The sequence below is a fragment of the Polyodon spathula genome, chromosome 7 (genome assembly GCF_017654505.1).
Source record: "Polyodon spathula isolate WHYD16114869_AA chromosome 7, ASM1765450v1, whole genome shotgun sequence".
Classification (NCBI taxonomy): domain Eukaryota; kingdom Metazoa; phylum Chordata; class Actinopteri; order Acipenseriformes; family Polyodontidae; genus Polyodon; species Polyodon spathula.
In genome coordinates, this window is record NC_054540.1 from 17,885,718 (window position 1) to 17,901,775 (window position 16,058).

Genomic DNA, 16,058 nt, shown 5'->3' on the forward strand with positions numbered 1-16,058 from the left:
GATGTTGAAAGTCATTAGGCTGTCACATTTGTAAATACCCTTGCCATTTTACCTCGTCCCAGCATAGATAGTTTTGACACATTTACTGATAATACATGGCCAAGATTCAGAATTGTCTCTTATTTTTATAAGGCTGTTTGGATTTTCAGATTATCCTGCTAGTGGAAAAGCTGGTAAAGAAAACCTAATATGTTTAGTCACCTTCACTACAAACCCATGATAAAAGTTCACTGCTCTACACAGTGGTAAAAACATAACAAAAGTATAATAGAAGCACAGGCTAGCCTCAAAAATGAATCTTACACTAACTCTAAGATGATACTTCTGCACTCTGCAATTCTGTCAATTTAGACATTTCAGGGACCTAACCAGGATCCAAGAACATGGCTCAGTTTTACTATAGGATAAAGTAAATAGAATAACATGGTCAAAGTGGGATTGATATGTATATCTACACCCTTTCTGATAAACTTGTCACTTTAACATAATAAATGCCTGAACAGTGGAGAATACTCTTACCTTGACAACAGGATAAACTAACTACATCATGACGTAGTTTGTAAACTTTATATGTAGAAAAAAAAGTATAGAAAGGAGTGCACTGAAAGGTTGCTCTGTTATCCAGAAAGGAGATGTTAATCACAGTGGGATATTTTCCAGGTAACTGCAGTAAGCCTTACTATAAAGCTCCATAATGCATTCAATAACTCTTATGTGCTATTAATAAACAAAAACAAATTAACATCAAATACTCCTTTTCTTGACCAAAGGCCTATAATGTGTAAGAGTGGTTTCATTGGCTACTCGTGGCTTGTGGCTGTTCCCGCCCTGCCATATTAAGGGTTGATTACTGTGAGGTACAGCACACTTTGGATGTCAGTTTGGAGTTGCACTGCAAGCTTCCATCTCTGGAAGAAACACAATGCCGCGATTCACAGTGCATGTCAGGGATGAGTGGCTGACTGTCCCCTGCAGGGACCTGTCCCGCACAGTGCAGTGGCTGGGTCTCGAGGCGCTGAAACGATACATAAAGAACAAGCCGGATAATGGGGGCATCGGCTCCGTGCAAGAGGCCAGTTTCTATGTAAGAAGATGCCAAGGGCAAGGGCTGCTGGACGCGGATGACACTTTGGAAGATACGCTGGAAGATAATGATTTTGTAGAAATTGGTAAGGGGCAACCTCGTTCACTTTATAAGCCCATACAGAAATTTTAGCTAAACACTAGTTTTCTTCCATCTCTATTTTTAGCCCTTTTATTTCTTAATATATTACTGTGTCACCTGCGTTGTAAAAAGCCAGTTTTATGTTTAATTTCTAGACGTACAAAATACTGCTTAAGGTGTGTTTGCGTTTTTCAGATCGTACTAAAACATTTACTACTTGTTGTAATTGTATTTTGTTGCGTCATGCGTTTCCATAAGAGTTCTTATACTACTAGTACAAAATATGTTACCAATGAATAATATCAATGAAATATGATCAAAATAATTCCTGTTCTATTGAAATTAGTCACGTGTAAGCTCTGTAGAATAATCACCATATGTACTTTATTTTGAAAAAGTTGTGTAAGATTTTATATGCTTAGAAAATCATGTAATGCCCTCATTTATTACAACATGGTTGTATATGACTAAATATCAATGTTTTTATTTTAGTAATCGTCGGGGATACAATGTCTCCTGACTTCAATCCGTCTCAGCCAGGAAGCGGTCATCTGTATCCTTTTTAAATGTGTACTACTTTGGCTGTGATCTACAGTGCATGATGTGTCAAAAACAAACAAAAAAATCCTTAATAACTGCCCATAGTAATAGCCCATATCGAGAACCAAATGAAGTAAGTCTACCATACCTTACCATTACTGGGTTTGTTAACGTTTTAGTACGGTAACCCTTCATAATATCGTATTTTACCTTTGCTTGCAGTATATTTTGTTGGACGGGAACAATCTTACAAGCACTGATCTGGTCAGTTTAGGAAAGGGCCTCTACATGATTAAGGTGAGACACATTGGTTATGTCTGGATAATTTATTCTAAGATGCGAGTTTTACAGCTGGTTATACGACTATAATATCGTTGCTTTATTTTAGCTCACTCCAGAAGCGGAAAAGAAAGTCGGACAGTCAAGGGCACTTATAGAGAACATAGTGACAGAAAACAAAGGCAAAGGACATTTTATTCCCAAATACTATTTTTGACATTTCCAGTACAGGTATATGAATGGTTTATTAACTCTGAAAACTTTGTTTCCCTGTAGTTGTGTATGGAATCACAACAGGGTTTGGGAAGTTTGCTCGTACAGTCATCCCAAATAGCAAACTCAAGTAAGTGGTTGTATACACTTTCCAAATATTACCAACTTTTGAAAAAAATAGTGTAACCCAGAAGCAAGCTAATGCTTTAAGAAAGAGCAGTCTGTTAACATATTGAGTTGTTACAGATCTTGATAGTTAAAAAAGTCTATTGAAGTGTATAGACTGTATTCCATTCACTGCCATTACAATTTCAATACACAAATTAACCTAAAATCAATAGAACCATTTTTGTAGATAGGAATCATGAAAGATAGTAATGTGATTGGTTATCTGAGACAGCAAGTTTTAACTAACTTTTCTTTCACAGGGAACTGCAGGAGAATTTGGTTCGCTCTCATTCGGCAGGTAAGGAAGAAATTTCTTTGCCTTTTCTCAAATTGCTTTAATATTGTGAAGGAGTGGTAGATACAATGGGTAATGGGGAAAAAACAAGCCTAATTAAGTGTAGTCTATTGTTGATTCAGAATTTGTTTGATTTTAGGTGTTGGCAAGCCACTGAGCCCTGAGCGCTCCCGAATGCTCCTGGCCTTGAGGATCAATGTTCTGGCCAAAGGCTACAGCGGCATTTCCTTGGACACTCTCCATCAGATGATTGAAGCCTTCAATGGTAACCAGACCTTCAGTGGCATTGACTACATACAGAATACACAGCACATTATAACCAAAATGACTAAAACAGTAACCCGTTCCCCTTGCTGATTGCATGCAGCTTCCTGCCTCTCCTATGTGCCGGAGAAGGGGACGGTTGGGGCCAGCGGAGACCTCGCCCCTCTGTCTCACCTGGCTCTGGGACTGATGGGAGAGGGCAAGATGTGGTCACCCAAGAGCGGCTGGGCAGATGCCAAATACGTACGTTTTCAATAACTTCTTCACAGCCACCAGCCAGTACATTCACCTTTACACATTGAACTGATCATGAAAAATACTTTCTTTAGGTTTTGGAGGCTCATGGACTGAAACCTATATCACTGAAGCCTAAAGAGGTAAAGCATTCTCTGACTTCTGATGTAAAAATGTGATGAAAGCATATTAACTTGGATTGTAATCTTTAGTGCCTTGCTCCAATCTCAGGTTTAACATGTCTTTGCTACCTAGGGGCTGGCGCTCATCAATGGAACCCAGATGATCACGTCTCTGGGTGCGGAGGCAGTTGAGAGAGCCCTGGCTATCGCCAGACAGGCTGACATCATCGCAGCTCTGACACTGGAGGTCCTGAAGGGAACCACAAAGGCCTTTGACAGTGGTGGGTGTCACAGTGGATGACGGGAGTAATGAGAGGATGAGAACGGCTGGGTTAGCGATATGAAGCACTGTAGTGACAGTCTCTTTACATTCCCTCCTAGACATCCATGAGCTGCGGCCCCACCCTGGGCAGAAAGAGGTGGCTTTCAGGTTCCGATCCCTTCTGGATTCAGATCACCACCCCTCTGAAATTGCAGGTGAAGAGTTTAACGAAGGACTTAAAATGGATTGTTAAGCTTTTCAAATGAAAACACTAAAATGTATTTATTTATTTTTATCAGAAAGCCACAGGTTCTGTGACAGAGTTCAGGATGCATACACTTTACGCTGCTGCCCTCAGGTACTGTAATACAAAGCACTTGCTATGAGAGGTTACTTACTGTAACACAGCCTCGTCGCGTGTGTTTGTAGATATCTAGCTGTAATGGCAGTGTACAGTAGGTGTGAATAAAAGCATGTGTTCTCTTTCAGGTCCATGGAGTGGTGAACGACACAATTGCCTTTGCAAAGAATATCATTGACACAGAGATTAACAGCGCCACAGACAACCCTGTATCCTTAACACCCTTTAATCAGAATATCACCAGAAAATCCAGTAATGATGGATTGCAGCTGCGACCGTCTGTATGAAAGGATGGTTGGATTTGTTCTAGCTGAACAGGTGTTTTTAGTCTCTTTAAAATTGTTTTAAATGATACCTTTTGGATGGTGATTTCTGTTTTAACCTTAACCACTACTGAAGATGGTATTCGCAGAAAGAGGCGAAACCATTTCGGGAGGAAATTTTCATGGTGAATACCCAGCTAAAGTATGCATAATTTATTTATTAGTATTCATCATCATTGTTGTGGTTATTTACAGTGGTGTAGTGGTAAATAAGTGGGTAAATACCTCTTTAGGTGGAGTTGAACAGATTGATTGAACATATAAACATGAATAGATACTTTGTTATTAGCCCTCAGCCAACCAGAGCCCCTCATTTCCCCTCTCAGGTGCTGTTCACGTGTGAACTGTCACAGACCCAACAGTGCGCTTCACTGAACAGTTCTGTCAGCGTCCTTTTGCGGGCTAAGGTGAAGGCTACTAGCACTGCCCTGCAGGTCAAGTGTGCCTAACAATGAACATTAACATAACATAAACAACCAGTCACAGAACACACACACACACACACACAAAAACACGCTGTCCAGTGACCACGCCCCCGTGCTCATGCCACATTTCTGACTGAGCTCTTAGCTGTCAGTCTCACATGCAGCAACTCAACACAGATGCTCATCGTTAAAATATCTTCTCTTTAACTCAGGATTTGCATATCACAGGAGAGTAGAAGTGAGTAAACTCTGTATCCCTTATATGAGAAGTGGGTAAACACTATATTGCCCAAATTAAAAGTGGGTAAAAGTCATTTACCTGTGTATACCCTCCACTACACCACTGGTTGGTTAACTACCATCTGTTTTAAAGGCTAAATAAATGTCCTTAATATTATTGCCAATTTTTAAGAATAAATATTTGTACAAATAAAAACAAATACGTTTACAGTTATATGTTAAAAAAAAAAACGAACCAAAAAAAAGCAGCTACCATCAACTACCAAGAGCAATCTTTAGTGTCTCATAAATACATCAAAAAACCAAGCAGAACCAATTGTGGATACCTGGCAATCTCAAAGATCATTGGTGAAAGCAACTGTAACAAAAATACCTTAAAAGATTTGTTTTAGGACCAGGAATGTTCTTAAAATTGTTCATAGAGGAATCTATGATTTATATAAAAATAAAAAAAGCTAAGCATTTCTAAGATACTTCACACATCACTTCATTTTCCAGGCTCTAGACTACCTTGCGATTGGCGTGCATGAACTCGCTGCAATAAGCGAGAGAAGAATTGAACGCCTGTGTAACCCCTCTCTCAGCGAGCTCCCAGCATTTCTGGTCTGTGAAGGGGGTCTAAACTCAGGTTTTATGATTGCTCACTGCACAGCTGCATCCTTGGGTGAGTAGAGACAACACCTCACATTGGTTGTTTGTTTGCCATCTTAAAAGCACTATATTGCAGAATTTAAAACTACCTTGCAGAGCAGATTTCATAATAAGTAAGATCTCTTCTTCCAGGGCTATTTATTAAAGAGTACTTATAATTAAGAGTGCTAGTCAACAGGGCATTTGTTTTTAAATGTCCATGGTGTGTTGCCAGTAGTGGTACAGCTGTGATGGCCCAGGTCTTTACATTAACGAAATGTTAATCCTCTAGTTTCAGAGAATAAAGTGCTGTGCCACCCCTCCTCTGTGGACTCCCTGTCCACCAGCGCTGCCACTGAGGACCATGTATCTATGGGGGGCTGGGCTGCCAGGAAAGCACTCAAAGTGATTGAACATGTGGAGCAAGGTAGAACAATGACAACAATGCATTCTGTATGTACATATCTGAAAAACAATTTGTGAATACCATTCGGTTTTCAGTGAGTTCTTGCAGGAAAATAGGAAACTCCTTGAGAGTGCTCAAGAGACCACACATTTAACAATTACATTTTGTAAATTGAACAGGCACAGAAGAATCGGCATATGTACAAAACATGAATTTAATGATTTAAACAGTGGCAGAATTTCGATCAATTGAGGACCCCAGATAGGTAAAAAATATCTAATAAATAATAGTGAGTAATGTTTGCCTGTAAATGTATAGATAATAAACATGTCAGTGACATTCACCCCTCACAGTTATAAGTAACATACAAATGTAGCTCACCATGCTCTACATCTACTGTATGTGCATGTAAAAATGTAAGCTTGACATACAGACAGATGGACACATGGCATCTTATGCCCTAGATTCTGATACTGTGAATGGCTTGTGGAGACCAAGTTTAATTGCTATTGAATAAGCACTTCTCCATGTATATGCAAAACATTCAGGGCCTCATCCACTAAATGGCTATAAATGAGCAGAATTACTGCGTGGCAGGGGGAAGCCAAACTGCGTGCAAAAATGAACCAGCAATAGCTCTGTTCACTAAGCTAATTATATGTGCAAATAAAGCAAGCTAAATGATTCATATTGAAGTTGTCACAACGCATGGAATTCAACACGCAGAATTCAACACGCTGGTTTACACACACTGTTTTATAGCGTGTATGTATGTGTGTGTGTGTGTGTGTGGTGTGTATATATATATATATATATATATATATATATATATATATATATATATATATATATATATATATATATATAAGGGCATGTGAAAGAAAAGGTAAGTACAGTTCTGAGTTTGTCTCAATGAGTGACCAAGGAGGGCAGTGAGGAATCTAAAGTTTACAGACCAGGAGCTATATGTATTAGCTTAATTGAACGAGGAAAATAAATAACATCCACTGTGCTTTTTCTGTTGTTTCAGTTCTTTCCATAGAACTACTTGCAGCCTGTCAAGGGATTGAGTTTTTACGCCCCCTGAGAACTACCACGCCATTGGAGAAGGTCTATGACCTTGTGCGCTCTGTTGCAAAGTAAGTTAAACAGAAATAGCCTGTTTGTCTAGATATTTTCTGACAAAAGCACCAGATAGACTGGTTAATGTTTGGCTAATGTTCTACTGTCCCTTTCAGGCCTTGGATTAGGGACCGCTTCATGGCTCCAGATATTGAAGCTGTCCACAGGCTGCTTTTGGACCAAAAGGCAAGTCATAAAACAGTAGTTATAGAAAGCTTGTAGGAAAAGGTCAGGTCAGTCAGGGACAGCAACTTTTTTTGTACATGATTAATTAATTATCTGCTGGTTCTTTAAATCCAAGAGGATTCCTGATGCTGGGCTTGTGTTACTCTAAAACATATTATCATAAGTACCAGCCCTTTTTACCAAGTGTTTTAAAGCGCTGTGTCACATTTTCAGTGTGATAGTTTTGATAGCAGTATTGATTGTGGACATTTTAAAGACATAGAAATACAGAAAATAAACATCATCTTTATCTTATCATGTGATCGGTATTACAAGCTACAGCTGATACGCATTTATAGGCAATGTTTTGGAATACAGTCTCCTATTTTAAATATCAAAATGTCTGAATACAGTAGATGCCATACTGTACTCATAATTTCTAAATGATAACACTTGAGACTTTTAATATAAGGCTGTGAAGTGTCTGAAACAAAACCAGAAACATATTTAAATGGAATTACCAGGTATCAGAGGGAATGAGAACAATTATCACCTACTATATTGTGGGAAACTAGTACCTGTTCCTTATAAGCTAAACTCTTTTACATACTTCACTTTTTGCGGCCTCAAGGCAATAACAGAAGTCATATTTAATTGTATGTTTTCAATAAATATCCATTCAACTGGGGAGCATACTTTGATAATAAAATGGTTACCTTGCTAGGCAATTAACTACTGTATTTTGTGGTTATATATAACTGAATTCTTCTGATTTTTTTTCCCTACAGATATGGAAAGTGGCACATCCTTACATTGAAAAATATAGAATGGAACACATCCCTGAATCCCGGCCAGTCTCACCAACTGCCTTTGTGCTCGATTCTCCAGCATCACCACGCAAACGTCTTCGCAACGAGTGTGATCACTGATGGAGCGTGGGAGAACTCGTTACCTGTCATATAACTGTTGCTTATCTACCACTGTTAACACTGCTTTAGAATAATACTTTACAGTATAAAGTCTGATAAAATTGCCAGAATGTTTCTACATATACTTAACTACATATCCTGTATGAGTTTATCAATGAAGATAAAGCTTGCTGTGAAGACAGAAGTCTGGTTTCTACCTCAGTTCAGACTGTGTAAAGGTTGATGTCTGATCGAAATGGGTCAATAAATATAAAAATCAAAATTGAGGATTTAAAAGCAGGACTTGTTTTTTTTTTGCTAGGAATTTAAACATGTGTTTGTCTTAAACATTTACATCCAGTTTAGTATAACACCAGTAACACACTTGCTTTTTGTATGCTCGCTAACTTTTTTACAGTTGTGAACCCCCCAAAAATAATCATGTTGCAGCAATCTAATTACTACTGTATTCTGGAACCTGCATTTGTAGTTAGAACATGTTAATTGGAAACTAGTTAGCAACTTAAAAACTGTAGAAATTATATTAAGTTCTGTTGTATGGTATAGTACTAGGTATGACGCAGGATTTTCACATGATTTCCACAGATTTTGTTATAGTTGCACTTAACTTATTTTATGTAATAAAAGCACATCCAATAATTTCATATTACAAATAGAGCTTTCATCCCATTTCAGACCCTGGTCAAATGTCTTAAAATGAAAAAAAGCTAATTTTCTGCTCAACAGACAATTAGCTTTGTGTCATGCTGTTAAATGACAGCGTTCAATAATTCTCACTCTTGTCTAATGATAATTAGGTGTGTTCTTTAGGTAAGGGGCTTTCTTTTACAAACCTGTCTCTCAAGTCACTCAATTTTGCATTGACTCCCTGTCTGTGAGCAACAGAAAGTCAATGCACTTCAGGGGTTTCCATTCTGTTATCTTTCCATAAAATACACAGTCTGGTCAACCATCTAAATCATTCGTAAAACAGAAGGGGCTAGTTATATCCTTTTTAGTAAATATAACATAGATATAAACATCAACCAACTGTAAAACTAGAAAAGATAACATGTGTCAATATTTAAGCCTGTTAACAGCAGATACAGGGATGAAAAGGTCTGGAAATGAGCCCAGTCATTAGTTAGGGTTCAGTGCTGCTGGTGCAAATGTAAATATGCTGAGATTGTGTAGTTTTACTACAATGTGGCATCAGCACAATTTTTTGAAAAGAGAAAAACACCATGTATTGTGACAAAACTTGAAATAAAAACTTTAGAATCACTATGAGCTTTTGGATTAAATTTCTCTTATTCTAATGAAGTTTAGTTCATTGAATGGTGTTTTTCACCTTCCAGAATGGTGCTAATGACACTTTGTGAACTTCACACATTGTATAGTATGTAACCATACATCCACTGTATAACACTTGATTTGGAACATAAGCAAGTCATGCATAATTGAGTGGTACATCAGAAAAGCGCTTGCAAAAGCTAAATATGCATTTGCATCAAAATTCTTAGAACTGCTTGACAAATTCCACCAGAAATACTTACATTAAAACTACTGTATAACATGCTGGTAAAACACATTGTTTTTATCTGCATTACAGGAGTAGGAGCAATAAAAAAATACATAGTTAATAGTTAACTATACAAAGCATGTGACAGTGTTTCATTTTGAAATAAAGAAAAAAGAATTATCCATCGACGAAACAAATATCAAATAGACATTGGCTAGTTATTTCTTTATTATAATCAAATATTAGAAGTACATATTTTTCTGAATTTCTGTCATTGAAAACAGAAAATTAAAAATGGTTAGTTTTCCTGTTTTTAATTTTTTGTTTCAAAATGTAAAAATAAGTGCAACGAACATACACAGGCTGCAGAGCTTCACCAGGTTTTGTTAATGATAAGAACTTGCATGTACATCCAATTTTCTTGACAGTGTGTGGCTGTTTATCTTCTGTATAGTGTCAGTATATACATTGGTTTGCACTTTGCATACATTTTCCAACAGCATTGTTCCAGCTTCCTCCAGCCTACAGTGTACCTTCTGAACACAAAAAAGAATTTGCTTGTACTGAGCAAAGCAGTAATATCAATTTATCTGAAGCAGTTAATAGAATAACCGATTAACATACAACAAATCAAAAAAAAAAAGAAAAGGAAGTTTGTTTAAAAATAATTTATTTATTATAAAAAAGGAAAAACTAAGAAGACTCAAATATAATCAAGAACTGAGACTGTGGAAAGGCATTGCTTTTCATCTACTACCAGCTGGTCTGAAAACTTTGATTGTAAAATGTTATTGTAAAGTAAGCTCAGTAAGCACAGTGAAATCCTTCTGAAATTATGCTTTAACTGCATCAGTGCTTGCCTGTTGTTTGACAGAAACTAAATGTATTCTAAAAAAATGTGTCCTTGAACTTCAAATTGCATTTGCTGTATACCTAATCTTTTGCCCTTTGTGAATGTCCATTTAGTAGGTTAAGACAACAAAACTCACGTTGACGTGGCTGACATTGCAAACTCAAGCTGACTAGCGTGTGCCAGGCATGGAAAGACAGCAGCTACTTAAAACTATGTTTATTTGGCTACCAGGGTTATGTAGTGGCAAGCAGATTTCAAGGTTGGGGGATGGGTATAGATACTGTTTTATTTATTTATTTATTTTTTTTTAACAGTTGTGCTGGATAGATAGTATATATAAAAATGTTTTCTGATGTTCGGTGCTGAATTTATTGAGAATGCCCACAATCCTTGTCTTAATAAACATGTTTAAAGTAAAACTTAAAAAGAAACACCAAGAGCTTAAGAATGCATCCTGCATGTTATCACTAATATAATCAATGATCCTTGCTTTGTGTTTATTTGTACAGCGCACGTGCATGTGCACAGGCTGTGGCTAAGGCTCAGTAATCCACAGTTCTTTTGTTTTCATACACAACCTTTCCTTTAACAATTACAAATTTAATAAGCTCTTGATGACCTCCAAACTGATAAATCAGGTGTTCCCATCTAAAAAAAAGAAAAAAACAACAACAGATGCATGATCGTGAACATTCTTCTTGTGTAAATGTTGTATTTTCAAACATTGCAATAAATGATACCTGTGTCAGTATGTTGACAGGTAAGAGGGTTTTGCACCAGCAATATGCTGCTTTTTCTATTTTGTTTTATTTTGTTTGCATTACAGGGTTCCATATCATGGCCCTTAGTAATTTTCTGTTGCAAGGCTCCTCTTTATTGACTTCATTTCAATATTACTATTTTCCCATACCGTGATGAACTGAGGATGACGAGGTCTCCTTGCTTGTTCACCTCAAGAGAACCATGGGTGTGGGATTTTCCCAAAGAATAGGCAGCATTAGTGATGGCCGCTGCTCATGCCTCCTTCGTGGACATCTTCATGTTGACACAGGCCAAATGCATGACCATGGGCTAAAAAAGAAAAGACACAGTTTGTACCTTCAGTTTTATCCATTTATACTCTTACTTATCCCTGTACTGTGTATGTCATGAACATGAACAACATAACCCTACCTGAGTGCAAGAACACCTACCAACATTATCTAAAAACTATCATTCTTGTTATTTTATTATGTGTTTATTTAGCAGACACCTTTATCCAAGGCAACTTACAGAGACGGGTGTGTGAACTATGCATCAGCTGCAGAGTCAATTATAACAACATCTCACAAGAAAGACAGAGCACAAGGAGGTTAAGTCGCTTGTTCAGGGTCACAATGGCTGAGCCAGGATTTAAACTGAGGACCTTCTGGTTACAAGCCCTTTTCTTTAACCACTGGACCACAACCTCAATGTTACAATTGTATTGCTCTAAGCTAATTAAACACATGTAATTAATGATAGGGAGTCCAGATGCTATACCATCAAGTAGACAAAAGTTTTAAAAAAAGTTACTTATGCAATAAAGTTGGTGCATGTACCATAGAGCAGCAGTAGGCATTAGGATTGAAGTCACTCCCCAGAGCAACAATAACTACAGCGTCTAGCATATTTCTTGCTCTGGGTAGATTCATATTAATCTAGATTTTTCAGGCACAACCATTTGTGAAATTGTTTAAATTAAATGAAATTAATTAAATGAGATAATCATCAAATACAGCTTCCATTGATACGGATAGCTATCTATTCCGAATGTATTCTGCTGTATTCTACAAACAAAACAGACAAGATTTGAACTACATTAACGTACTACAGATTTAAACTTTACAACCTTTTCTCTGTTGTTGGTGAGTAAATGTAGTGTGATGATCTTTAAATTGCTTTAAAACTGTCAATTCCACAAAAACAAAGTGGAGGCGATGTGCATTAGGACCCGACGATGGTAAGTCGATGAAAAGATGCTCAGTTGATAGACAGTTGGCCTTGTAAGGCAGGTATCCCCCCCTATCCAGCTTTTAAAAACAGTCCTTAACAAAATATTTCAAAAAAGTACTTTAAATGTTGTAAATAAGGATCTTAGTAATCAATTCAGCTGAGTGAGCTGCAATACGTAAATGTCCAGTAGGTGGCATTGGTGTATATACTTAATATTGCACAAATGTTGTCTTAAAAATCGGCATGTTGAGGCTACAATATGTATTAAATCAACAGTAATAGGGTTATACAAATCTAAAATATTTATTACATATTAAACCTTTTAATAAAGACTGGAAGCTGCTACTATACCAAAGAACCCTGAGAGGAGCTTATGGTAGCAAACTAACATTTTATACCCTTCAAGACTGTTGACTCACAGGGAGTCTTCGCATATTCTCTTACCTCTGCAGAGTTCTTTGGATGAAGTTCATCACCATGGAAGTTAATCTGAAGCCCCATATCCTTCCCAGCCTGCAAGATGGCTCTGGTGCATTTCAGGTCAAATACACCTTTCTCACAGAACACATCTATATTATCAAAATGGAGTTCACCTTCGGACATCTTTTCCTTTAGCTTAAGAAGTTGAACTTTTATAAAATCATCCATTGCCTCAGCAGCAGTTTTTTCTCTATAAACACAAATACAAACAGGACATATATGACTGCCTTCTATATTACAGGGAGCGTGAACTATTCTACCAAGGACTAACTTTTGCTTCTATATGTGATGTTATACTATATTAGCCTACCAGTTTGAGAAACTACCTTTGCGTTTTACTGTGAAAATCCTCCTTTCATCCAAAATTACATTAACAGTATTTCATGATTTCTAAATAAAGTAACTTTTAAATGTTGTGTGACTATTTGGATTGGACAGAGAATCATATTGTATCTCTGTACCTGTGTTTGTAATTCTGCCTGTGATGACATTGCTAGGAGAGGCATCATTCTAACATGGTGTAGCAGACCTATGGTAATATAGACAGTGGTATCTGCTGTGTAGTGCCCTTAGCAGAAATGAAGAAGGAAGGTTACTTTGGCACAGAGTGAGTTCTGCAGTAAATGGGTGAGATGCCGATGGGCAGGTCCTTGCGAGCCCGCTCTATCACACTCAACATTTTCACTTCGGTGTCCAGCTCTAAACCGTATCCGCTCTTGCAGTCCACCAGCGTGGTTCCAGTCCTGAGCATCCGCAGCAAGCGCAGCTTCAGACTGGCCAGCAGCTCTGCCTCCGAGGCCTGCCTGGTGTGCTCCACTGTGAAGTGGATCCCTCCCCACCACCTGGTGAACCTCCATGCAGGTGGCACCTGCCAATTGACCAACAAACACACAATGGTCTAAAACACTAGACTATACTTATTACAATATTATTTACTGTGCATTAGCTGTGCAATTATACTATTTGACTGATGTCCATATTGACTGTTTTATGTATGCCACTTATTGTAAAAATAACATGAGTAGTTACACTTTTTAAAATTTTTTAATTATAAAAGTTACCTTCATTGCAAATTCATGAACTCTGTCTCCTGCCCAAACTGGGTGAGTGTGTGCATTTTTCAAGCCTGAAACAACATCAAATACATTATTGATATGTGTTCCAGACAATAATCTACTAATGCAAGGGCTGCTTTTCAAATAAGAACAAACATTATACCCAAAGCATTATTTCATCATTTTATCACTTTAAATAATAACTTCTGCATTAATTCTTCACCAATGACAACTGTATGCAAAAATAATGTAAGCTGTTTTTCACAAACCTGGTGTGACACACATTCCAGAGGCATCAATTATTGTCTCAAAGGATGCCCCCTTAAACTAAGAATCAATTCTGTCAACAGATCCTACTGCTTTCAAGAGACAATCTCTGTAAAAAAAACAAAACACACACATGAGAACAAGGCTCAGTTCATAAAGCATTGGAAAGAGGGTTACTTTGCAAAATGCCTCATAAAAATGTCAAATAAACAAAAAATGCTCAAGGTAATCGTAGCCAGTATACCATTCCATATCATGAAATAAAATGTTTTTTAACAAAATGTAAAGGTTTTCAGACTGTTAATAAATAACCACCTAATATGTATACAGGACAATTTGAGAGTGCAAAGGTCAAATTGACACAGCACTCTGTACTTCTGTTAACATTCAGGCTGCCCAAATGAAATGTGTAGTTAAAACCACTATATATATATACAGTAGCTTGCAAAAGTATTGACCCCCCTTGACATTTTTCCTATTTTGTTGCCTTACAACCTGGAATTAAAATTGATTTTTATTTGGATTTCATGTAATGGACATACACAAAATAGTCCAAACTGGTCAAGTGAAATGAAAAAAATAACTTGTTTAAAAAAATTCAAAAAAATAAATAACGGAAAAGTGGTGCGTGCATATGTATTCACCCCATTTGCTATTAAGCCTGGTGCAACCAATTACCTTCAGAGGTCACATAATTAGTTAAATAAAGTCCACCTGTGTGCAATCTAAGTGTCACATGATCTGTCACATGATCTCAGTATATATACATCTGTTCTGAAAGGAAGCAAGGGGCACCACCAAGCAAGCGGCACCATGAAGACCAAGAAGCTCTCCAAACAGGTCAGGGACAAAGTTGTGGAGAAGTACAGATCAGGGTTGGGTTATAAAAAATATACGAAACTTTGAACATCCCACGGAGCACCATTAAAGCCATTATTAAAAAATGGAACGAATATGGCACCACAACAAACCTGGCAAGAGAGGACCGCCCACTAAAACTCACGGACCAGGCAAGGAGGGCATTAATCAGAGAGGCAACAAAGAGACCAAAGATAACCCTGAAGGAGCTGCAAAGCTCCACAGCGGAGATTGGAGTATCTGTCCATAGGACCACTTTAAGCCGTACACTCCACAGAGCTGGGCTTTACGGAAGAGTGGCCAGAAAAAAGCCATTGCTTAAAGAAAAAAATAAGCAAACACGTTTGGTGTTCGCCAAAAGGCATGTGGGAGATTCCCCAAACATATGGAAGAAAGTACTCTGGTCAGATGAGACTAAAATTGAGCTTTTTGGCCATCAAGGAAAACGTTATGTCTGGCACAAACCCAACACCTCTCATCACTCCAAGAACACCATCCCCACAGTGAAGCATGGTGGTGGCAGCATCATGCTGTGGGGATATTTTTCATGTGCAGGGACTGGGAAACTGGTCAGAATTGAAGGAATGATGGATGGCATTAAATACAGGGAAATTCTTGAGGGAAACCTGTTTCAGTCTTCCAGAGATTTGAGACTGAGACGGAGGTTCACCTTCCAGCAGGACAATGACCCTAAGCATACTGCTAAAGCAACACTCGAGTGGTTTAAGGGGAAACATTTAAATGTCTTGGAATGGCCTAGTCAAAGCCCAGACCTCAATCCAATTGAGAATCTGTGGTATGACTTAAAGATTGCTGTACACCAGCAGAACCCATCCAACTTGAAGGAGCTGGAGCAGTTTTGCCTTGAAGAATGGGCAAAAATCCCAGTGGCTAGATGTGCCAAGCTTATAGATACATACCCCAAGA

General features: G+C 37.8%; 1 protein-coding gene and 1 pseudogene across 1 annotated transcript; one reads left to right on the top strand and one right to left on the bottom strand.

The window, feature by feature from the left end:
* The first annotated feature begins 881 nt into the window (after positions 1–881).
* Positions 882–9,406, top strand: LOC121318282 (histidine ammonia-lyase-like). Its single transcript, XM_041254788.1, has 20 exons — positions 882–1,169; positions 1,658–1,718; positions 1,811–1,838; positions 1,928–2,002; positions 2,094–2,166; positions 2,261–2,327; positions 2,626–2,663; positions 2,800–2,925; positions 3,028–3,167; positions 3,254–3,301; positions 3,414–3,561; positions 3,662–3,757; positions 3,842–3,900; positions 4,032–4,112; positions 4,303–4,368; positions 5,390–5,555; positions 5,814–5,948; positions 6,958–7,066; positions 7,166–7,235; positions 8,003–9,406. The coding sequence occupies exons 1-20, from the start codon at positions 923–925 to the stop codon at positions 8,141–8,143; spliced, it is 1,974 nt and encodes a 657-aa protein (XP_041110722.1). The 5' UTR covers positions 882–922; the 3' UTR covers positions 8,144–9,406.
* A 1,633-nt stretch (positions 9,407–11,039) lies between these two features.
* LOC121319016 lies at positions 11,040–14,922 on the bottom strand (annotated as a pseudogene).
* Between the last annotated feature and the right edge of the window lie 1,136 nt (positions 14,923–16,058).

Coding starts and splice junctions, on each gene's coding strand:
- LOC121318282 (XM_041254788.1), top strand. CDS start 923: ATGCCGCGATTCACAGTGCATGTCAGGGATGAGTGGCTGACTGTCCCC. Junction 2,926..3,027: donor GATGATTGAAGCCTTCAATG/GTAACCAGACCT, acceptor GATTGCATGCAG/CTTCCTGCCTCTCCTATGTG. Junction 3,562..3,661: donor CACAAAGGCCTTTGACAGTG/GTGGGTGTCACA, acceptor ATTCCCTCCTAG/ACATCCATGAGCTGCGGCCC.